The sequence below is a fragment of the Sardina pilchardus genome, chromosome 17 (assembly GCF_963854185.1).
Source record: "Sardina pilchardus chromosome 17, fSarPil1.1, whole genome shotgun sequence".
NCBI lineage: Eukaryota > Metazoa > Chordata > Actinopteri > Clupeiformes > Clupeidae > Sardina > Sardina pilchardus.
The window spans coordinates 29,540,284-29,565,121 of NC_085010.1; the positions used below are offsets into that span (position 1 = coordinate 29,540,284).

Here is a 24,838-nt window from a genome sequence, read left to right on the forward strand (position 1 = left end):
GACAAGTCATTTCGGTGGATAATTTCCACTGTGGCCTATGCAGGATCATAATCAAAGCATTATACAATCACAAGTCATATAGCTACTGATGTACACCTCTACAGTATGTTAGGCTAACCATATAACTGATGTGTGTGTATTGTAAAGTAGTGAATAGACATCTTATCACAGATGTCTTACCAATGTCTAAATCTCGACTGGCTTTCCTCCTGATCTAATGGCCTTGTTTTACCTTGTGGGTTGCCAATTTACACATTTAGTTAAAGTAAGATGGTTGCTGCAACAGTTATCAAGTAGGTGTTATATCTCCCACAGGAATGTGCATAGGGTATGTATAATCCTACGTATGACCCTCATACAGAACTAATCAGATTGTTTTAATCGTTGAGGGGCAAAATCTCTGTTATGACTTAACATGCAGTTCTTATAAGAAGGCTGAGGGTCTTAGCAAGCCCCAGCTGCCCAAAGGAACATGGCATCCTAAGCTAATTTTCTTAAAGCTAATTTATAGCTAAGTTAATTTTTTTTCAATCATTGAAAGCTGAGGGTAGGGATGAACTTCATACTGAATCTCACTCACTTCAATGATGGAATCACTTATCATGTCTAAACAGGCTAAATAAGGATATATTTAAGTGCATCAATAACAGAAGGGTATAGGGGTAATTGAACTGACTGTGATCCATGAGTTCATCTCCTTGCATAACATGTCTATACTGTATTACTGTCCACATATAAACACACAGAAATGTATTTAATCATGGTGACATGTAAGCCTCACTTTCTGAAAGCAGGTTTTCCAGGTGGAATCATGCAGAGCTGCCCTCAGAAACACAGCAGAGAGAGAAATAATTAGGCCTACCATAACAATGACCTGGACAGACTCCTCCAGCTAAATCAATCTGATGTTGATGCTGGTTTTAGTCCATCTTAAGCTGGGATCCAGTGAGGTTTGATAGACCTAGTAATTGGCCACAATGCTGACTGACAGTTATCTTCCGTGGATACTCGAGGAAAACAAATGCAGGGATTTCAAACTGAAGTTGATTCTAGTTGATTCTAATTGAGAAGAACATTAAATCTCCCTCTACAGCCTATTCCAATCAGACAAAATAGTTTTTTTTTTTACTCTAGAGGCTTTCTTTGGGCCTAGCCAACTCTCTGATTTTATAGGCTATAAAGAAACAGCAGGCCTATCAAATCAAGTGACTAGATATTTTGACAGCCTATAACAGAAACAGTCTATGGTCAAATGTCCATCAACTCTGCCTCTCTTTAGTGTTCAAAATCATTGTAACTCTGGTAGGCCTAGACATAGGCCTAGACCTGCGGGCTCAGATTCAGAATAATTTAAAAGTTGAACAAAATGATGAGACAATTACAGTTTTGTCCCCAGACCGTTGGTCCTAGCCCCTGGCATCGTTACTGGACAGAATGATGTGATGCTCTTGCTAACTGAAAAAAAAAAAAAAAAAAGTACTCTCAACAAGGCATGGTTTGCTTTGGTTAGCTGGCGACGCCCACCTGCACTTGCCACTTGGCAAAGATGAGGGAAAACCTCCCTCATTTCCCGCCCTTGTTCCATTGAGAGTTCTGCGTGTGCCCTCTGATTGGTTGTTTCGAACAGCGCTGCTTGCCCAGCAGTAGTTACATTCCATGGCGCTGAGGAACAACAACTTTGGAGAATGCTGGTTAACTGACATCCCACACTACAGCGTTACTTTTCGACAACTTTGTGTCTGTTTCTGGTTCAACTGGATGCCTAAACTATCCGCTTGACAACGCCATAAAGCTCTGGAGACTTCTTCTATGACCGCTGGTAAGTTCTATTTTTTCGTCTTTTTACACGCGTTTCCCTTGCATTTTCTTCTGAAGCAACGAGAAAAATGAATGCAACAAGTCGTCAGCACGCGTTGATGCTGTTAGCTAGCCTACTGTAGATGAGGAGTGTCTTTCTGGAGATGGACAACATGCTACAAAATAACTTGTGTGAATATTTTGATTCAGTGTAGCAGCTATCCACACGAGCTATTGTTTTAATTATTTATTTCCTCCGTTAGCTCGCGTGGGCATCTATCTGTAAAAGGTTGTGAAAAATGCCACGCGATTTGGAAGTCTGCACGCCTTACACTTTTCCTAATTTTTCACGTGGACATAAATTAACTTTCTCTTTTTTCTTTTTTGAAAGTTTGACTTTGGTTGAAATTGGGGAAAAACGTCATGACAACAAATGCATCTCAAACATATTTGGTTTTGGACCCTTTGACTAGCATGCTCATGCCGACCTTATTTTAACTGAATAATTCTTCAGAATTGTTGCAAAACCTGCTGTAAAGTAATTAAAGAATGCTTTAATGTTCAGCCTTTGTAGCAAACACATGTTAATCGTGTCGCTGAATATTTAGCAATTGGGTGTTTTAGATGAAAATCCCTTGTGTATTTAATTTTTAATGCCAACATCCTCAAGGTCTCCCTGTGTCTCCTGTTTCCTCTCAGGAGGAAAGGGTTGCAGGTGTTTCCCTACAGTGTGTGCCACACCACCGCAGGGTAAAGTGTGTCAGGGCCATGAAAGGGGTTTTAAAAAACCCTTCCTCGCCTTTCAATGGTGACCACAGGAGAGCTTAATATGCATTTTGAAGGCTCTCCTGTGGTCCTTATCTAGCAAGGCACAGCTTGCCTGGCTGGCGGTCAGATCCACAAATATGGAAATCCCTATTTTTTATGAACATCAACCCTGAAAGACAGAGGGCTAGTGCAGTGTTTGTGTATAAACATTATGGCACACTTTTTCACTGATTACTAATGAGCACACGCTTGCAGACAGAGACTGTGCCCCTAAAAATGGCCTAGATTTTGCTGCCAACCTCAAAGACCATCTGTCCAAAATAAACTGGCATTAGATTGGGAAACATCATGGAGCACGGGTGCCTCCTGGCCGAGAAGGGGAAAGACCCAAAAGAGCCCATATGAAAAGAAGGGGATAAGGCTTAATGGCCTAACCCTAGCTCTGAGCCATATGGGGCGTGATCTCCACACGGCACAATAGCGATCATAATGACTCTTAGATTACCCAGTTCATTAGAGGGTCCAGCTGATGGGCAGGCGAGAGGCACAGCACTGGACGGTCTTCCCCCATGGTCCCAGATGCATCGCTGGTCCGATGCCAGGAGTTTGTTGTTGGCCATCTTTTTTTTTTCTCTTTTTTTTTTTTATCAATCATGGTGCTCAGATGACAAGCCCCCAAGCATCTCCAAGGCAACTGTATCTGTTTGCGTTACGCCACCAAGCTGGAACCAAACAGCATGGCACTGATGCTTTCTAATGAGCCGTTCTTTGTCTGTTCTGCACTATTTGAGCAGGAACATGCAAAAGTACTCAAGGAATGGAAAAATTAGTTAAAAACTGATTTCTCATACAGTAAATCTCTTGCTAGTAATATATCAAAGAAATATTAGAGAGTTGAAGAACCTAGTGGTAAATCCTTTGGAGAATATAGACAACTGAAATTACTGGATCCTCGGAAACATTTTTTGTAACAAAAAGTTTGGTAAAAGATCATATGAAGATGTTTTTGTTATATATGTGTGCAAAACATTGCCAGTGCCGTAACCTCCTCTCCGTGATGTCTTGTCATAGTCAAAGGCTGACATCTATTGGCTTGACCCAGAGCCATATAAAGAGAGAGTTGCGACAACTCGGGTACAGAAAATTTGGTTTGTGACGTGGTTCGTGTAACTTCAAATAGTTCAAAATAGTTCCCGGAAGCGATTGACTGTTCGTTAGAATAACCGTGTTTTACTGTCTGTTAACGAGAACGCTATTAGTGTTCGATCCTAACTTCCAGGAACTATTGTTGAGAAAATATGGAACATTAGCGTCAATGGAGTTGTCGCAACTCTCTCTTTATATGGCTCTGGCTTGACCCTGAGCTGGAGTAAGGTCACAAAGGTCAGTCAGAGCGCCAGGAGGGGGCAGTTAGTCCGATGAAAGTTTACCCATTTTCCCTCGGCACCTTTCCCTCCCCTTCCTCTCTGTCCTTTGGCCCACTACCCTGTCCCATCTCTATCCCCCGGATTATCATACAACACGCCTTGTCTGGCTGAACCTCCAAAGCCCCAATGCTCTTTGTGTTTCTAAACCGGGTGAACCCACTATCCATTCACCTTGTCTCTCCTTGACCCGACCGGCCTATTTGGTCAGTTAAGAGTAAACCTCTCAGAAAATCAGGCTGGGCTTACCTTTGCATTGGCAGGACTTTAGTGGACTGTAGTGCTTGTCATTAGTCAAGGATAAGGTAAACGACCCCCATGGCAAACAGCGGGGGCCTCGTATGCTCTCGTCAACAATGACACCATTTGAAGTCAATATATCAGGCCTATTGAATATTAGTCTGGTAGGGAGACATTATTGTTTAGAGAGCTTCTCTAAAGGATTGGTTTAAATTGCAGCTCAGCATTGAAGGTTGTGTTTTAGTTGCCTTGGTAATTGCAAAGGACAATTGGCATGATGGTCTCTTTCACAGCCTAGTGCAGAGTTTAACATTTTAATTAGCTCTCAGAGGACGGTGGCAGAGACGACTAAAACACCATCAACATACCCTTTAGAATTCAAATGTTTACATTCTGGGCCAAGTTCACTTGTACAGATGACCACAGTAAAGACCAGAGTCTATTTTCACTATTCAGATGGCTAAAAAAGAGTGGAGCAAAGGTGATCTTACAGAATGGGGGAAAAAAACAGTTCTCTGGTTAAGAAAACGGTCCATTTCTATGGCTGTTAATCCTTGTATGTTTTAACACACACCGTCTTTGAGTTTTGAATGATGCACAGTGCCATGTTATTTAGAGTGATGAGATCATTGGCTGGCAAATGCATGCACGCTTGTACTCTTTGGCAGTCAGCCAGTCCTCTGCAGGTCCAAGCTTGATGACTAATACCTTTTAACTTCATTGGGCTGTCTTTCGCCAGCAGTGGCATTTATTAAGATGACTAGTCATTCATTTTCAAGTAGTACTGCTCATATCCCAGTCTCGCAATTGTGCTAATAGACTATGCATTGACCAAGACACTCCAATCAAATGCACATCCAGCACTGTGGCATCAGGTGTGGCTCTGCATCAATGAGCCACTCCTCAGGGAATAGGATTGGCAGGTGGAGAGATTGGGTCAGCCACGCTCTGGTCCGTTAGAGGGGCTTCCCTTTTGGGGGGAGGAGAGGTGGCTGTGGACCCACGGATGCTTTATGGGCCTCCCAGGGTCTCGGGGACCGCACTAATCTCCAGAGCCTTTGTGGAGCGTCTCGCTGATCGATGACAAGAGGACCCTAATGAAACTAACCGACAGGCCAATTAAGTCCAGGGACAAAGAACTCATCAGCGACAAAGGGACTTGCATAATATTGTGCGTGCGGGGGGTATTCCCTCAGGGCAGAGTGTTTGGTGGGGGGTGGGGGTGGGGGTGTGGGAGGGGGTGTTTAGGATGTGGCCCCACGTGCAGACCACTGGTGCCCATAAATGAACACACACACAGACACACACACACACACACACACATTTGTGTGTTTACATTTACACACGCATGCATGCATGCGCCACGTGCCCCCTCTCACGGCTGGAGGAGAGAAGGCGTCTCATTGGGGGAAGCCGTGTCTGGGATGGATGTGATCCTCTTAGGCGATTAGGGCAGGCTGTAAGATGACCTGCGTGATGGAACATGTGGGCATCCCTCCTCTGTCTCTGTCTCTCTCTCTCCCTCTCCATCCTGTGTTTATTCTCCGGGCTACGCACAGACATCTCCCAGGATGTAATTAAAGCCTCAAATCTACTGTGTTCATGCCGAGATTCATTATCGTGGGATTATTATATCAAACCACAGACCGTGCATCTGGCTTTGACGTACAATGGCAAGACGTTGGCAACCCCTGAAATTACTTTTCCACTGTTTTTGTTTTTTTGTTTGTTTGTTTATTTGGGTGTTCCTGGTTTGTTACGTTCCAAATAAGTCAGTGTTATATATCCTTAATCCCTCGTTGTTCCAGTTCTAAAAACAGGGACATATTTCCATTGATAGAATAATTCCACTCTTGCTTTTTTTAATCTTTTGCTTTTTTATTTACGTCATGAACTTTGCATGAGTCATGGTCTCCGATGCTTATTGCACAGTTCCATCGGAGGACATTTGTGCTAGGTCATGCACAAGCACAGATGCAACCACGAGCTGAGGCAGCCAGTGCAACGGGGACAAGGCTGCATCCTCCCCCTCCTCCTCCATCAGCCTTCAGCAGCAAGATGTTCATTACCGCCCGTGGAAAACGTGCAGCCAGAGTGTCGTCATGCAGCAGAGCCATAGCGCCAAAGATTCTAGAACAGAGCTCTGTTCTAGAATCTTTGCATAGTGCCATGGCTCTTCTTTTTATGATGCTTGGGCACAATGCATGGATGGTGCCCGTGTGGAATTTCCACTTAATATGCCAGTGACTTCTGGAGAATGTGGCACGGCCTCCTTCCCCCCCCCCCCCCCCCCCGGGGTCGGTGTCATGTCGTGTCCTTTCCCTCTTTCCTCCGGCCAAATTGTGCAATAGCTGGGCACATAAAACACGTTTTTGTTGTTTTCCCTCCTCGTTGACTTTGTTTCATCCCTCTGTTCCTGCCTTCATGCTGACATTTAGTGGAGCGGCCCATCAGGCTGTGCTGTCATGCTCTCTGCCAAGAGGCTCAGATGCTGATCATTCTGCAGAAGGACTTTGCCCTTTCCGCACTATTGTTTCCCCCCACAGTGCGCCACACTCAATTAAGTTTCATGGGGCTCTCGCTCACCCTCTCCTGCGTGCTCTCTCTCTCTCTCCTTTTTCTCTCTCCCCCCCCCCTCCGTTTCTGTCTCTCCATAGATCCCCTTGTCTTGCCTCCCCCGTCTTTTCTGTGGCATCTCCGCCAACAGAAGTATGCATAAAAGGCGTATTGTGGTCTTATTCTCTCTCGGCCCACCCCAAACTTTCCCAACACTGTTGTATTTTTCAAAGGGGGAGGCTCCTTTGTTTGAACTTGAGTCTGTCCATTGGCTGTACTGTTTAGGGCTTACTTGATGTGTGTGTGCGTGTGTGCGTGTGTGTGTGTGTGTGTGTGTGTGTGTGAGCAAGCAGGAGAGAGACTAGCCTGGTGGGGGGTGTAACAATGGGTGTATTGTGAGATGGCTTGGGCAGGATCAGGGGGTTTGAGCACCAAGCACAGCGGAGCTGCTTCATTAGGCAAGCCGCTGCTCCCTGCCCCCCATCCCATCCCACCCCCTCCCCTCCTCTATCCCTCCCTCGCTCTCTCTCCCTCTCCCTCTCCCTCTCTCTCCATCTCCCGTTCTCTCGCTTGCTTGCTGACACAGTCACACACTCACACACTCACACTGGCGTTCAGGACCATCACTGGCCGCTCTGCCCGGATGCTCAGCTGCCTCCTGCACTGTTCCGCTGCCGTGTCCTGCTTTGCGTGCCCTCTCCACACTAACGCCAGCCCTCCGAGGGGATTCCACGCTCTAACCGGATTTTGTTTTCAAATCAAGCAGGCTTGCTATTGTGGTCTTTTGTTTTGTCCCGTCCTTCTATAATCTGAACAGGACTCTTTTGTTCAGTGAGGTAGGTGTCATTTCCTGCTGTCATTGTCACTGTAATGTGTTTTTGTTTTGCGTGGCAGAACGAGCATTTTTGCTTACATGGCATGCCCTGGTACTGGTTCCGAAATCTAAAAAACAAAAAAAAGCGCATGCATGGTTTGGATAGCCCTGACGGAGGCGATTTATTGAGAGAATTTCAATTTAGCCTTCTGTGGGACAGATGAGAAAGCTATTGATTCACAGTCTCTCTCAACTTCTTCGATTCCCAGTGACAATCCATATGGATGCGCCGTCACTGAAGTGAGAATTGAAAGCGAGCGTTTGTGCAGGACTGGGTGCACTCTGGTTTTTTGTTTCCTCAGCTGCGCTGGGTGCGTTAACGGGACAGCCTGAATCCTGCATGCTGGTCCACAGGGAAGACGCAGCTTGCTCTGCTGCACACACACACACACACACACACACACACAAACACTGCTGTTGGGTGGCTGGGGGGATGAATATCAGGGTAATCCCTAACATCCTGTAAGAAGTCTGGGCTCAGGCCCATGCTCCCCATGAGAAAAGTAAGGCTCAGCCACTGACTCACTCCCAGATGTTTCACTCGCCCAACTGAGAATAATGGAGTGCTGCTGTCAGTGGACTCTCTCCATATCCATGGTTAGTCATCAGCATATTTTTCTCTCCACAACAACAACAGTGAGTTTCTGCTCACAGTCACAGCCTACATGTGGACTTCATTGGCTTGGAAGGAACATTTAGCAACTTCGTTCCTTTTTTTAGATATGCAAGCATGGAAAACATTTGACTGTGATGGCTGTGTGATATTTTTGACATGTAAATATCTTGAAGGCTATATCTGCTCTGATGTTGACCACAGGATTTGTTTTCTGTTCCATTTGTGTATTTTTCTGTCTTCTCTAGAAAGTGGCTTCCGGCTCAATACAGTTTTTTTTTTCTTTTTTTTATTAATGTTTTGTCTGTAGTTTTCTAACAGCTAGCAGGACACTTGGTTTGACGGAATCCAGATCAGGGCCTGTCTTCTCAAAGCACGTTAAGACTAAAAGTAGTTCCTAACTTAGGAGAACAATTTTAAAGGAAGAACTAGTTGTAACATAGGGACTCTTAATTGTTTTTGACTAAGTCAAAGTCCCTTAGCACAGAGTCTGTGAGAACTAAGAGGAAGTTGAAATGGCTCCTCGCTAAGACCATCTCCCAAATGCAAAATGGCAGTTCAGTCATTCCATATTACAATATTTTTGATTGCTGTACAGAATTATTGAAAAGATAGTGTCTCAGTCGTGAGGGAGCAATTATGAAGTTCCTCTCAAAGACACTTTCTGTGGGCATGTTCTACTGTTAATTCCTAGCCAATAGTACATTATTTTCTGTATTTCTTAATTGAATGATTGATGTAACACGTGCCTACCCACTGGCAAATACCTGTCACTCATCAAGAATTACCAAGGTTATTGCAGCTCTTACTCTTAAATGGTGATTTGAGTGAAAAGATAAAAATGCTATGTAAATATGGCCTCTGGTCTTTTTACACGTGATCTGTTTCCAAAGCTCAACCACTGTGAGGGGAAAAACAAGTATGACTACCCCACAAGATGAGTCAAACTCGACTCAAGAAAATGTCCTGAAGGTACTAGTGCATCCTGTGTGACCGAAAAAGCCAGTAAAGTGTACAGTGTGTAGGCCGAGTGGTTGAAGGGCTGTGTGGAGGGCACAGCGCTTAATATAGCCTGATTGCACTGCCATTGGCATGGCTCAGGCACACTAATTAAGACTGACCATTGTTGAGAGAGAGAATAGCTGAAAGGGTTTTGGTAAGGACATGGCTAATGCCCTGTTCAGACGGCTCAGTCTTACCATGGAGACTTTTTTTCCCTAACTTCACTCCCCCTCTGTTAAAACCAGTTTGTTTTGTCTGCTGCACAAACCACCACAATTGTGCAATTTCGAAGTGTGGTCTGGATGAAATAAACATGACAAGTAACCGCTCTTTCTCTTTTGCCTGCAGAATGAAGAGGTGAACGTCTCTTGAGCTCAATGATGGCAGTTCAGGCCGGGCTTCAGGTAAAGATTACATACTACATTTTCTCAAAGTTTTTTTGCTTGACTCGATCTCAAATGTAGATGTACAGATGTAGGGCTGCACATGACGTGACGAATGATGGAGAAATATACGAGTCATATTTTTTACCCACTGGTAACCTTTATTCGCAGTGATTTATGGTCACCTGAAACTAAACTGAGATGCAGCTTCAAAGTTTGTCCAAATGTCACCACCTTGGTGGGGGGCGGGGAGAGTAAATGTGCCTGACATTCTGCAATGCACCTGTGTTTTTGTTACATAACATCTTATTATGTACCACGTGAAGCATAGCATGAACAGTTATATGGAAAATGCAATTCCTGACTCATAGCCTCAAAGGCTGTACTCTTGGTGTTCACATGTATTGTATGCTAATGAAAACCTTGGCCATGTTTTTTTTCCAGCAGCTTGCACACATGACTAATCAGTATGCAAAAGCTGTGCACGATGTTCCCGGACAGTCATGCAACACATTTCATGACCCTCAAGGGCCACCATCATTTTTTTAGTCTCTTTAGACTTATATTTCGTAACTGTGGAGGTTCACAGTACCGTATGCACACACATGCTAAAGTCAGAGGAGCTTCAGACCCAGAGTTGAGTTGTCCAGGTGGTCTCCATGGTCACACAAGGTCAGGGGGCATTTGAAAGGCGACCCCCTCAGGTAAATTACAGGATCAAAGATGAACTGGGATGAGTGGGAGCTTTAGGAAGTTAGGCAGCATAAGCCACAAGGAAGATCTTGTCTGTCATGCAAATATCTTTCCCACAGATGGACATCTGAAGCACTTATCCGCCATGACGAGCAATTTCATGAACCCGAGCGAGCGGGGAGTTCCTCCCAATTCCCACGTTGTGCAGAGCCAAGCTTCTGTTTTGACACGGTTGTAAAATATTTTTAGATTTCGTTCAGCTGAAACTTTAGTTTCTTCTCCACACGCGGCCTGCATCTGGTCAGGTGACGGGCTCGCACCGTAATCTGCCGTGGTGTGGTAATCAGGCGTGCTTGTGTAAGCCCCAGCTCCTTCCACTCCATTTTGTATTTTCATGTCTAATTAGCTGACCTTTGTGCAAGAGAGGGAAACGGTACATATGTGTCGGATTTGCCTGGAGCCAGTGGCTCACGCTCGCTCACTCTCTCCCTCGCTCGCTCGCTCGCTCGCTCACTCTCTCTGCCCTCGTTCCTCCCTCTTTCGCTTGCTCATCTGGGGATCATGGTTACATGCGTGGGAGTCACGGGAAACATGTGCAGAAGCAAGCAAAGAGGTCATGTGATCTCCCTGAGAACCCCGTCCAGTTCGCTGCGTCTGATTTGACGGAGGAAAAGCAGAGGGGGCTTTCACTTGCCATGACCAGATGTGCTTTTTAGCTCTGCGGAGTGAGCGCTATGACAAACAAAGTCATTCTAATGAGAAACTTCCTCCAATATCCTCTCCATCTTCAGGCTACCACAGCAGTGGGGGGGATTTGGGGGGGTTTGGGGGGTGGGGTCGCAGTGATCCACACGTTGAAGTGTGTAATTTGATACCACCCAGACAATAAGCAAACCCACCATTCTTTTGGGGGTAGAGGAGGTCAGAAGAGCAGGTCACTGAAACATTCCTGTGTGTGTGACCAGTGCTTCGTTTGTGTTGGGATGCGCTTGTTCAGCTCTCTGTTTAAAGAACCCTCCTTGCCCCCTTGACCTCTCGAAGCCAGCGTCCATGAAAATTCAACCCCCACCAAACAGTTTACTCATTTTTGCAGAGGCAAAATAGGATGGCTCATTACCCCGTTTCAAGCCCACTGCCTTTGTATTTGGGCAGATTGGTATAATTTCCCTGTTTCCAGTTTTCCTGGGCTCTTAATATAAGGCAAACAAAACCAATCATTGTCATCAGGAATCATCCGGTTTCACCCCAACTGGAAGTGATCTCGTGCCCTTGTGTCTTTCATAGTGCTCAAGTTCAAAACAGGAAAGGGAATATCTCCAGTCTCCATGTGAGGGGCCCATTGTTGGGCTGACAGGGAGGCTTATGTGTGCGAGCTGTGAGCACTGCACTGCTGCTAGGCTGGGCCGGGGAGATAAATCTGACACGACTCTGGGAGCGGACAGCCACAGCCAGCCTCCCTGGACGGGATGAGGGGCTTGCTCCAGGCACTCTCACCCACCGTGAAAGAACCCCTTTACAGTCGAGCCAAGCTCGCCCAGCTTCGCCTGATCTGCGGAATATCAGTTGGCACTCTCGCCGGCCTGACTTCTAAACGGGCGAGTTATATTACTTCATTATACCCTCTTTGTCACCAGAGCAGCAAGTTGACCTTTTTGTTCCTGTGTGCGGGAAAGATGGGCTTTCATCCTGAGAGTTCCACTCGGCCGTTTCCTCGTAGCCCACAGTGAGGTGGATTTGAGGATGATGATGATGATGAAGATGCAGCGAGGGAGGTGGCCGTGGGTCTGGTCCCAGTGGCCTCTGTGGGCTGTGGAGCATGTCCTGATATTCCCACTTGCTTCCCGCTCCCACTGGATGTTCTCAGTGCAAATCCGCCCTGACAGGACACCGTAAAGGCACTGCAGTGTAGCCCCTTTGACCCAATCATTTCTCTCCATATCCCAGGTCCCGAGCCTCAACATGTCCGCTCAGAGCCTTTCACTGCTATATTAAGGTTGTGAGCAAGTCATGAGTACAAGCCTAGAGGGTTTGAATTGCGTGGTGTTTTTTTGTTGGAGTAGTCCAAGGGATAAAAATGAGATGTAGACCTGTGTTTGTGTTTTGCCAAATAGGGTTAGGGGTGAGGTAAACATGCAGTCTGTGTTTAAGTGTTGCCAAAGGTCGGTTTTTGAATTCAACATCCATTCGAATGACGCACCTCCCATCCCTGCTCCTAAAGCACAGTCAGTGTGGTTACCTGCAAGCATACAAATCCGATTTCAGTCTGATTATACTCTTTACTCATGTAAATTGTGTAATTGGATTGAATCGGAATAAATAACCTTTTAATATTTGTTTTTTAATCTGATTTACATCGGTCATGTAACCAATAGTATATGGATAATATATGGTGCCTAAATCAGTTCAGAATGTTCTCCACTGAGTGTTGATTGGCTAGGGTGGTCTGTGGCTGAGCCACTATGTTTGTTTACCCTTCACAGAGCCAGGACTGTGTATGAACGCTGGACGTTGTCCTCAGCATGAATACTGAACAGAGAGCTAGAGGACTGAAGAGCAATTCACAGAACTTGACATAGTGAATGGGAATCAACTGAAACCTTTATTTCAACCGTATGGTATCGAGGGCACTTATGAGAAAATGCATCTGAATGCCTAGCAAGCTTAGGTTTGGTATTCTAATACCAGAAAATCTTGTTTGTGGCCTCAGAGAAGGCATGCAAAGCTTTTAAGCTGCTCCTAAGGCTCTCAAATATGAGGTTGCTTCAAGGAAGAACACTTATTTGCATTGTGAAACTGCTTAGTAGCAATTAAACCTGCTCAGCCACCAAAACCTGTAAATTATAGCCCTACTGATTAGTTTCTAAAACTAGTTCTGTGTTGGTATCAACAAAATCCCTCTTCATCCTCAACCTCCCCCGCACGCTCTTATCTCTAAGGCTCAACTTCATTGAACACTTTCCTATGAAATTGGTTGAGGTACAGTATCTCTTTGCTTATACAAACAAACAATTGAAGATTCCATTTTCTGGTTCATTGTCCAGCTAGTTGCATCAGCTATGAGGTTACGCTGTGCCATTTTGCTACTGAACCCAAATCAGCTTGGACACAAGACAAATAGCATTTTGTGTGATATTTGCACAAACTCATTGACTTTCTCTCCGTCTCCATCCAGCACTTTCATTTAGTCTCACACACACTCACTGACCATGTTTTTTTGTGTGTGTTGTATTCTCTCCCTGCAGTCTTGGTTCGAGAGGTTCGACTCTCCCGTCCAGAGACCGCGTAGCCCCCTGACCGGGCGCCATGGCCCGGGTCTGGCAGACGTCAACCAGTTCGACCAGTGGCTGGCCGTGCGGCACGAGGCCACCCTGGTGCCCATGCAAGAGGACTTGGCCATATGGCTGACCGGCATGCTGGGTAGGTCTCCTCCACAAGCAGTGTTCCTCTGGTCACGTGCCTATTTGATATCGTTGGCTTGCTTATAAAACATGATAAAGGTTGTTTTCAATTGTCAGTTGTTCAGTTGCTGATGGGTTAGCTTTTTGTTCTTATAGCTTAATATATTATTATATTTTTTCCAGCACACTAAAGAACCACTTGCTTTTAAGTCCAAATAGTTTAATTTACTTGCTATTTCTCAAAAGCGAATCAACCGTTTGGTGTTTCTAAAGCCATGCCACCTTGAATTCCAGTTTTCTTTTTGTCGTATCGAGTGTTGCATTTCAAAGAGTGTGGATTTCTAAGCCAAACCAAACCAAGCCCCAGACACTTTGCTGCTTCCTAGCCAAATTTGCATTCTGTTTGTACAGCTGCGCCTGGAGTCTTCGTCTCGTATCAGTCTATCGGTAGGGTGGGAGAAGTTCACGTTCACACAGCCTGAAGCCCCTAAGACGGCGCAGAAGTAGTAGCATAGGACTCTGTATCTTAATTTCTAACAAAAGGGAAATTTGAGCCAGCTTTTTATGTTCATGGCATTGAGGGTAAGGGGAGAAGACCTTATTATGGGAAGGATTTGTAAACAATTGAGGGTGTTTCTTCTGGAGAGAATTGACTCTTGCTGAATGCTGGCCTCTAAATATAGGCTGGTGAAATTCAGCATACCAAAAAAAAAAAAGGTGGACTGAAAGGCAAGCCATCCGTAACCTTAGATTTCCCCAGGGGCTCAGCCGAAACTCTGCTTCAAGGGCACGTGGAGCTCTAATCTGCACCCCAGCAACATTTCAGTATACTGTCCCATTTTGACCTGCCTGTCTTTTGGGTTCTCCTCTGTCAATCTTCATTTGATTTTTTTTTCTCTCCCCTCTCTCTCACCTGCCACATTAAATCCTTTACACTCACACTCTCTCACACTCTCTCTCTCTCACACACACACACACACACACACACACACACACACACACACAGGAGATGAGGTGCGCGCAGAGCACTTCATGGAGGAGCTGCAGAACGGTGTGAAGCTGTGCCGCTTGATCGGAGTGCTTCAGACCAAAATCTCCCAGAGCTGCCCCTCGGACAAGTGGCAGGTGAGATAAAGGCACCGCTGGAGGAGCGCGGGGGTGGGGGGGGGGCGGTGGGGGGGCAGCGTGGGCCACTCCATGGCCAACAATCGCTCATCTGAAGTGCCTTTGTGTTGCTCTGTGAGCCATTCATTTCTCCCTTTCTGCTCCTCTCCTTTGTGCCCTCTGCAGCACTTTCCCATGAAAAAGGTGCCATTCAAGGCGGTCGCCTCTCCCGGGTCCTTCTTCGCCCGCGACAACACCGCCAACTTCCTGAGCTGGTGCCGCCAGATCGGAGTGGACGAGACCTACATGTTTGAGTCTGAGGGCCTCGGTAAGGGGGAAGGGGGAAGGGGGAAGGGGGGGGGGGGACTTTTAAATAACATCGGCAAGTTTTGTCCCAAAAGGAGCAGAAAATTGCATTTTAAAAATTATGTTCTTTTTTACTGATATGGGAAGCGTCAATTTAATTAAAAGTCATATTCGTGCCTGTTGAAAAATAAGTAATTGTTTGCCTCATTTGGGTGCCTCAGTTGCCATATTTGGGTGAAATTGGTACAGAGCATTAGAGTTTTATCTTCGTTGTGACCCTTCTAGCTGTCAGACAGAGAGGGTAGTCTTAGCATGTTGCGTTGCCCATGGAAACGGCAACCATGTGTGTGCTAGGATTCGACTCAAGGATTGCTCCCACACACACAAAGCCCCATTTATCCCCAATTCATCCAAGAACTTGTATAGCCACACCGATGGCTCCAGCTTTAGGTGACCTGCTCACTGAAAGGATCTGACCTGAAAAACAGCCGTGAATGCCTCTCCACGACAGATTAGTGTGCAAATATTGGGGCGGACCCTCAGTATTCAGGCCAGAGGCCCGGCGTGAACCCCATGACTGTGCCAGCGGAGCAGACTCTGTGGCACGAACACAGTCAGACTGAGAGTCAACGCTAAGAGGATGGAGAGGCCAAACCGTACCTGGCTGTGCCATACCAAGACGTCCTTCAGATATCATGCCAAACCTCATAGTGCTGCTCTGGTGTAATCTGAGAAATTCTTATGACATAAACGCTCAAGATTTTATATAACATTTCAAGTATTCGTTACAGTGAGAAAAAGATGTTAAATTCCTTATGCTATTGGTTGGGGACTTCCCACAGCAACCTATCAATGACCTAATTATAATACTACAGTATATACAACATGGTGTAGAATACATTGTCTTTTTCCCCTTTATCTATACTTTGGTATTTTATGTTTTATAGTTTTCTTATCTTTTTTAAAGTTGATAAAGTAATTATTTGGGCAAAATAAGTCAGGTTATAAGGGTTTCTTTGGCTCTTTTCAATTCATTTGACCCTTAAGTGATAGAAATCTCGGAAACTGTTTTGTTCCAGCAGCCCTTTAGTCTGAAGGTAAACATCTCTGGCAGTCACTAGAGTAGGTGGTTAGGGCAGCCCTCAGGTTTACGTGCTCTTGTCAGTGCCGTCGGCTGAGCTAATTAACGTGCTCTAATTGGAGTAGTAATCAGTTCAAATGAGCATGGGGCTAAAGGTAAAGCCTGCGTTGCCAGCGTGTGGCGTAGCAGGTCGCACACTAGAGCCACATGTCACTGGCATTAGTTTAATCCAAAACCAAGTGGCTTCTTGGGATCCATTGTGCAGACCAATTAACCAGAGTGCATTGTGCCGTCACCATGGCCACCAGAGAATAAGAGGCTTGCCCACCTGATCCTCAGTGTTGCAACAAACCAAAATTATACCACAAAGATATGGATAATTATACTAACAGGGTTAAATTGGGTACTCTTGTGAAATGGCCTAAATTGCTCCAGAATGGTTAAGTCTGGGTAAACATTGCTTAAATGCAAATTGCCTATAATTGCTCTTTTTTCCCCCCGTAGTTCTGCATAAGAACCCTCGGCAGGTATGCCTGTGTCTACTGGAGATTGGCCGCATCGTATCCAAGTAAGTGATGAAGTTGCGCAACAGAGTGTAGGCCTGGGCACCAGGGGGTTGTGGGTAGTCGGATAATCTTGTGATTTATTTTTTTTAAGAGCGGGTTCGGCAAAAGGTCTGATAAAGCTTGGTGCTGTAGTCTTTAACCGCAGAATTGGGATAGGCAGGGGGGTGAGGGCTTAAATGTGTGCTTTGCCTGTCCAGAATGTGCACCAGATAATTCTACTGTAAGTATCGCTTAATCGGTAAATTCTAAGAGGATTCTAGGGGTGAATCTGTATTCATCTGTGGTTCTAGAGCTATTTTCTTTTCTTTTTTTAAGTCTTCCCTCATTCCCTCTGCATGTGGCGTGCAGTTGAGATGTGTGGTTAAGTGACGCGTCGCTCCTCTCGTCCCTTATTCTCTCTGATGTTCTCGCAGGTACGGAGTGGAGCCGCCGGTTCTGGTGAAACTGGAGAAAGAGATCGAGCTGGAGGAGACTCTGCTCATGACGGGAGAACCGGCCCCAGCTGTCAAGACCTTCACCGTCTGCTGTCAGCACGGCAGCCTTTACCAAGGCGTGAGTACAACGCCCCTGCCTCCCCCCCTACACACACACACACACACACACTCCTCACAGCCCTACCAAACCACACACCTGAGTGAGACCTGGAGCCGACGGAGTCTGGTGGATCCTCTGGGACACGCTGAGGCCCGTGGGACCATTGTGTTTGTATTGTGTTTCTGAAACGTGACTTGCGGGAGGACAGGGAGATAGAATGGCACTCTTGTGCTACTCTTCTCTTTGTCCCACAACTGGCCCGTCTTGTAACGTCAGTAAGAGGAGATGGCCCCTCATTGTCTGTGTGTAGTTTTGGGGGCCTGACTGTTTAGATGTCTATTTTCCTCAGTCTTTATCTCCCTCTCTCTGTTCTCTCTGTGTTTGCTGGTAAACAGTCCCCCGTTTCCTTGAGCTGTGCTGAGTTCCTGTGACCGTGCGGTGCAGTGTCAGGCCTGTGGCCCACGGGGTCCGCCGTGTTAACGGCCCTCGCTCAGTAGAGTCAATAAACACACTGTCCCCGCTCCCAGAGCTCTGTCAGCACGACCCACATAGCTCGTCCTTGAAGTGCTGAAACACACACACACACACACACACACACACACACACACTCACACACACAAGATGCTGAGTCGGCCTGGCTCTGCTTCTGACTTTCCTGAGCCCAAAACACAACACCCAGCCCCCCTCGCGCACTCTTTCTCACGCTGCCTCTGCACCCCGCCTGTAGCAGCAGCAGTCCCTCACTTCCTGTTCACCTCAGCTCGTTTCATCACTTCCTCTTCACCTCAGCTCGTTTCATCACTTCCTGTTCACCTCGGCTCGTTTCATCAGTGGTCAGTCTCACTGACTTGCCCTTCCCATCCCTCCCCTCCTCTCTCCTGCAGGACCATGACCTGAGCGATGACCCCCCCTGTAACTGTGCCCAGAAGGTGTCCATCGAGTACCTCTCAGAGGGCCGTTACCGACTCGGAGACAAGATCCTCTTCATCAGGGTGAGTTGCTCAACCCCCACACCACACACACACACACACACACAAACACACACACACTCTTTCCCCTCTGCTCTTCTGCTTGAGAGCAATACCATCTGTGAAGACGAGCTGGGCCGCCGCAGCTGTTCCTGCCGCCCTCGCTGGACAAGAGCGGCGTGAGGAGAGCCAGCGTTCCGTCTGCGCTCTCAATCACACTGGAACACAAGAGGCGTAGCGTAGCGTAGCACATTGAGCGCCTCGTGCACAGCCCCCCCCCCCACACACACACACACACTTACCAGAAAAGCACAATCACCATCTCGCCATTTGCTATTTCTCGTAATCGCACGTGCTCCTCCTGCTGTTTACGGGTCCATTTGCTCACTGGAGATGGTGATTATTGACAACAGGAATGATAATCTCAGATGACTCGGTTGGCTGGCCGAGTGGAGTGGGGAATCTGTGCCTGTAATGACTCGGCTGGCTGGACGAGTGGGGAATCTGTGCCTGTAATGCAAGTCTGAGCTGTCTGATAGAGTTGACCAAAAAAAAACCCGCCGAGAGTCCAAATGAACGGCCGCGCCGGCGATTCAGTCGGCAATCCCATTCACAAGCAGCCGCTAATCCAGCCTCTCTCACCGGGAGATCTTGGAACGCACGTGGGTTTTGGTTTAAAGAGTGCCAATCAGGTCCTCAGCCAACACCTCTGCGCCCACACAAGTGTACCATACGCATGTGCGCGCGCACACACACACACACACACACACACACACACACCCGCTCACCTTAGATCCCACCACACGTGCCGGAGCGGTACAAGGATGATGATATGATATCAGGCTTGTCTAATCACGCTCACCACGTACACCCCCTATTCGGTCAGAGCGTCCACTCTTGGCCAGCGGTGGTTTTCATGCCCACCTGGGCATGGCTGTGAAACTGTTGTTGTGCACAGTGTGTGACCGGCGCACAGATGGGGGTCTAAGCTGTGTGTGTCAAAATAGAGATTCCCTCCGCACTGAGGCATTAACAAAGCCTGGAGCGGAGGTTACATAATCAATTACATCAGCAAGCCGATGGGATAGGGAACCTGTCTATATGGGTGTTTATTTAACAGGACATGAAGCTAAAGATAGTTCTCACTCACAGATGGACACGGTAATCAACCTCATCTAAGTTGGAACATTGCACTTAGAGACTCGTGCCCTGTGTGTTGAATTAATGTGATTATGTCATGTTTGGCAGGTGCACATGTCTCTATATGTTTGCCGTGCAGTGACAGGACTGTGAGCTGACCAATTATCTAGTTAAATGAATTCATTTGGTTATGTAAATGTAATGGTCTAGAAATGTATATATAGATGATGTAGTGCATGATCCAATATAGTACTTTTTTGAAAAGTTAGATCGAATGTTTACATTTGTATTGACGGTTTAAAACTGGACAACTGGTTATCTATTGGCATTTTTAAAGTAAATTCAAAAGAAGTGCTGGCACTGATACATGGGTTTTTTTTTAGGTTAAAAAAGGTTAATTGTAACGAAGTGTTAGACTTCCACTTATTTATTGCTTTTAATTCAAATGTAAAATTACTGTACTTACTTTTAATTCAATTTGTTTATACCATTTACTGTACTCCCAGGGCAATCTTTGTTGTAAATACATATTCCGGTTTTACTAACTAGTTTTTGTCCCCAATGAAACTTTACTGTCGGTATCATTCAAAAACACACCCTAGATTGTTCTTGGAGCAGAGTTGCCCTTTAAGATGGGGATGACTGAGAGAGGAGTTGTTGTTGTTTGAGATGAAGGCCAAGAGAAGACTAGTTTGTTTACTCCAGTTCTTTACTGCTTGCCCCGTATTCATTGCTTTTAATTCAGGCTAAGATGGAGATGATTGAAAAGCCTTGAAATTGACATTAGCCCAACTGGACCCGGTTACTCGTGTTTACGTAAGATCTGGTGTTATGTAACTTGAGTGATCTTTTCTTCTCTCCTTCGCTTTCTCTCCTTCCTCTCTGGCGCTCACACTTTCTCTGCTCAACTCTCCCTCTCACTCACTCCCTCTCTCTCACTCTCTTACTCACTCACTCCCTCTCTCTCACTCTCTTACTCGCTCCCTCCCTCGCTCGCTCTCGCTCACACAGATGCTGCACGGGAAGCACGTGATGGTGCGGGTGGGTGGGGGCTGGGACACGCTCAAGGGGTTCCTGCTCAAGTACGACCCGGGCCGCGTGCTGCAGTTCACCACCCTGGAGCAGAAGATCCTGGCCTACCAGAAGGGGCCAGCAGGGCCAGCCCTGACCACTCAGCAGGTCCAGCCCCCCACCATGGACCCGCTGGCCGCTGTCACGCTCTCGGACGCCTCGTCCACGACCTCCACTTCCTCGGCCTCGTCTTCCTGCTCGTCGTCGAAGGCGCCCACGCCCGGTCACTGCACGCCGCGCTCCTACGCCGCGTCCCCGGCGTCCACTCCCACCCTGCCCAGGAAGGCGGCGGTCCCCAAGAAGGTGTTCCAGGGGACTCCGTCGTCGCCCAAGAGAGCCCCGCAGTCTCCCGCGCTCGTCCCCAAGAAAGCGGCCGCGCCTCAGCCGTCCCCGGCGACACCAGGAGTGACCACGCCGAAGCTCGCGGCCCCGTCCAAGCTGAAGCTGCGCCAGACGCCCAACGGGACCCCGCCGATGCCGCGCAGCCCCGTGTGCGCCGAGCCCACCCTCAAGCACCCCAAGTCGGCCCCGGTGACGCGCCGCGCTGCCGTCATCACCCAGCGGCCCGGGAACGGCCAGAAGGACGGGAAGCCCCCGGTGGCCCCCCTGCGCTCGCGGCTGGACCAGCGGCGCGGCTCGTCCCCCGTTTCCCGGCTCCGGCTGGACGGCCGCGCGCGCCGGCCCCTCTCGCCGCGGCCCATCACCTCGCGGCCCGCCAGCCCGGCCAGCTGCGCCTCCTCCTACGACTCCAAGTCCTCGTCCTCGTCCCCCGCCCCGCGGCCCCGAGCGCAGACCCCTACCTCACGGACTCGCATCCCCACCGCCCGGCCCTCGCCGCTCACCAAGGCCAAAGAACCCGCCGTTGGCAAGAGCCCGGCCTCGTCCCGGCCCGGCACCCCCGTCCTGGCCGCTGTGGCGCGCCCGTCCCCCAGGCAGACGCCGGTCAACTCGCCGCGGCTGCCCGTCAGAAAGGCCGCGCAGCCTCTGGCCAACCGGGCCGCTCAGAAGCCCGAAGCGCAGCAGAGCGCGGCGGTGGCCAAACCGGGCCTCAAAACGCCGCCGCCCGTCTCCCAGAAGGTCACGCAGCGGGCGAGGCCGGCGAAGAAGGACGAGCCTTACTTTGAGATGAACGGCAGGAGGAGGCAGCAGCAGAAGTGCTAAGCGCAGGCACAATCTCTGTACTACAGGCAGACCACTCCTCTGGCTTCATGGGGATCCGTAAGGTTAGCCAACCAGGTAGTGAACGAGCACTTGTGAGAGACGCTGAAGTGTTTTCTCACACTCACACCACATTAGCAACTTTTTGAAGCGACATTGTCTGTCTTTCTTTCTGTCTGTCTGTCTGTCTGTCCACTTGATTTTATATTTGTGTTTAATTTATTTTGTTATGATTTTATTTGTGCCATTATCAAAAGGGTCAAAGAGGTAAAACCTCTGCGTTTAATCTTTATTTGTTTGGACATAATCTTTACCAAGTGCAGGAGTGGGAATGCATGAACACAAACTTCTGATTTTTATATTAAAAGCACAATCGCCGTACTTTTCACAAGACCTTAACATTCCACTGAGATCTGTTACTGAAAGAACATCAGAGACTGCTAGAGACTGTTTTTGTAGTTCTGTGCGTATGCTAGTGAACAACAGCTAAACAGATTTTGCTGTCCATGTGTGCATTTTTTTTACAACTTCTCTCAGCCCGACTGTTTCAAAATGGAAATCAAGTCCAGCCTGTACGGAACATACCCTGCTCAGTGGTTGTGTAAAACGTTACGACACTATCAGAAGCAATACTCAAATCCATGGTTGGTGAGCAAGGAACTCGACTAGCCCGTGGTCACAGAAACGTTTTATACATGCCAAAGACTTCATGAATCAAATCTGTATTTTTAAACCGTTTATTTGGTGTTGACTCAGTATTTCCCTGTCAACATACGTATGAGTATAATATGAGTATGTTCTATCTATACTGGTCTTCCTGTCAGTGACTTTGCTAACGTGTTTTTGCTAGAGTGATTAGGAAGTTCATGGTGTGCCTTTTTTCGAAATGGTAGGAGAAGGGGTAGTAGAGTGTTTCCAGGGGGTAATGGGGTGAGATGGTACCTTTTATAACCTACAAACATGTTACGATGTCAGTTGTCTTGTCAGTAGCCAACACTAACCCTCACAAAGTAGCCTACCTTGACGGATCGTTTTAACCTTTTCTACTTAAAATGTGTAAGTTTGGCTTGCTAGCAAACGTGGTCAGGAGTGGTGGGGATTGATATCCATAGAGTACTTTTGTGTATGTTTTATATATGAAGCTCTTTGTCATGATATTTGCAGTTGGTCAAGTTTGTTTCTCTGTGAGGTAGTATTAAAGCTAAGGGAGAAAGTGGCACAAAACGGAAGCATCCATCAGCATTTGAAGACAGCAGGACTGCTTTACTTTTATTGAGGACATACTACTGATTTGACACATTAAAAGTTTAACAAATAGCCTACATGGATAGTATCCGTTCATGCCAAACGCTAAACTAATAAATATATATCGTCCAGTATCACAGAGCTGAAATTTATTTATGAAACCGATTTCTCAAGATCTTTTATTTTTAATTTTATTGTTTTTATCTGTGTTGTGTGTATGTGTGCGTGGAAGTGGAAGTGGATGTTGACTGTTTGGTTATCTCTACACTTGTGTGTGGTCTTTTTTTTATGTAGCGTCATTGAAATAGTCTTGAGTATGTCAACCTTTTCCAGCACTTTAAGAAAACCCCTTGTCATGAATGTAGAGTACTGTCTCTCTCTCTCCAACATTTGTGTGTTTGAGTGTGCGTGATGTCAAATAAAAGAGCTGATTTTATCAGATGGTGTCTGTGCTGTTCTTTCAGCCATTGCAAATATGGCATGTCCCTTTGAAATGGACCATGATGGTTCAGTGTGTGCTTTCTCACTAAAGCTTTCAACAAAGAGCCCTCCATGTACCCAACTGGTGGTATAGGCATTATGTAAGATTCATGTAACAGTGGGCCTCCTGCTACAAACATGCAGCCATGCTGTGTATACTGTACAGAGTGTGGTCAGCTGTACTGGACATCGCAGCTTATAAATGCACATGACCAAATTGTCCAGTTGACTCAGCAGAATTAACAATGATGCATTATATTGCATATGTAAATGGATGGATTACATTTGAGGATTTGTCTACCACTTTGCATTAGAAAAAGGGTGATCCAACTTGTCTCTTCAATTGCTCACTGAAGATCAACGGTGTTATTCAGCAACACAACACCGTGAACATGACTATGCCCGTATCCGTGTTGAGATGGCTCCACACACATGGGCAGCGCTGATTAGGCGATGTGAGTGAGACGTACGAGGATGAGTGCCGTGCTCACTGGCCAGTCTCATGCCCTGAGGGCAGAGAGAGGCTTTTGTTAAGCTGTGCTGGGCAGGAAGACCTCGATTGACTCGCTCCGTGATGAGGAATGGATTTGATGGTCCTATAGTACACGGACATCTCCACATGCATAGCATTTAGGATGACTGAGGTTGCAATAGGATGCAATGATTGGCTATGAAAACCAGTCTGTGTGAGACAGTATGACGAGGGCAGCATGTTTGAAGCCCAAAAGCAAGGATTCCAAAGATATGGATGACTCAACAATTTTAAACCAAGAGTCGTTTTTGGTGTTGGGTGTATGACCATCTCAATGCAGTTGAAAAGGCTTATAGGCTTCATGTCTGGGGCTTTCTTTGGATGCGATCATCCTGGCCTGCCTTGGCCTACGTTAGACTGTGCACTAGGCCCACAGTCTAGCATACTACTGTTGGTTTATTGCTGCCCCCTACTGGGTGAAATAAGAATGACAAAACTTTGTGGTCCAGGCTTGATTAGTTTTGGTTCATCCTCAAGACATAAGAAAAAAAAAACAAATACACTTTGACACACAGATTTCATACTCAATTCAATCTTATTTACAGTCTCCAAAGATCTGAAATTGTCTCAAGAGCCCAGAGCCTAGGTGTTACTGAAGCAGGGAAAACTCCACTTCCAGACCCCTCTGGAAGTCATGCAGTCCCAGGGATGATTTCAACAAATTTAATTGAAATGTTTGCCGTTTATTGGCAGACAACTGCACTTAGTAATAACCATCTCAGGATGGGAAATTCAATATATAAAGGGATAACATATCAATATGTAGGCCCACAAAGGGTGAACGCCCACACACAGAATTTCACACAAATTCACCCAACTAATCAACATTAGTTCAGCAGAAATAGATCATGCTCAGATATGAAAATACAGGGTCTATGAGCAGTTCAATCTACATAATAATAGGC

The 24,838-nt window shown here is 46.8% G+C and overlaps 1 protein-coding gene across 2 annotated transcripts; it reads left to right on the top strand.

Moving 5' to 3' along the window:
* Positions 1 to 1,588: 1,588 nt before the first annotated feature.
* On the top strand, positions 1,589 to 23,357 carry gas2l3 (growth arrest-specific 2 like 3). 2 transcript variants are annotated; one of them, XM_062518381.1, is made up of 9 exons: positions 1,589 to 1,819; positions 9,623 to 9,678; positions 13,593 to 13,767; positions 14,755 to 14,873; positions 15,039 to 15,180; positions 16,744 to 16,807; positions 17,219 to 17,357; positions 18,224 to 18,331; positions 20,459 to 23,357. In XM_062518381.1, exons 2-9 carry the CDS (start codon positions 9,652 to 9,654, stop codon positions 21,677 to 21,679), a joined length of 1,995 nt encoding a protein of 664 aa, XP_062374365.1. In that variant the 5' UTR covers positions 1,589 to 1,819; positions 9,623 to 9,651; the 3' UTR covers positions 21,680 to 23,357. The 2 variants fall into 2 exon arrangements, with proteins under 2 accessions (XP_062374365.1, XP_062374366.1); XM_062518382.1 differs by lacking the exon at positions 1,589 to 1,819 and adding an exon at positions 7,486 to 7,621.
* The last annotated feature ends 1,481 nt before the right edge of the window (positions 23,358 to 24,838 follow it).

Excerpts from the sequence above, each read along its gene's own strand:
- gas2l3 (XM_062518381.1), top strand. The coding sequence starts at position 9,652 with ATGATGGCAGTTCAGGCCGGGCTTCAG. Across the intron at positions 13,768-14,754 it reads ATGGCTGACCGGCATGCTGG|GAGATGAGGTGCGCGCAGAG; the intron begins GTAGGTCTCCTC and ends ACACACACACAG. Across the intron at positions 14,874-15,038 it reads GCCCCTCGGACAAGTGGCAG|CACTTTCCCATGAAAAAGGT; the intron begins GTGAGATAAAGG and ends TGCCCTCTGCAG.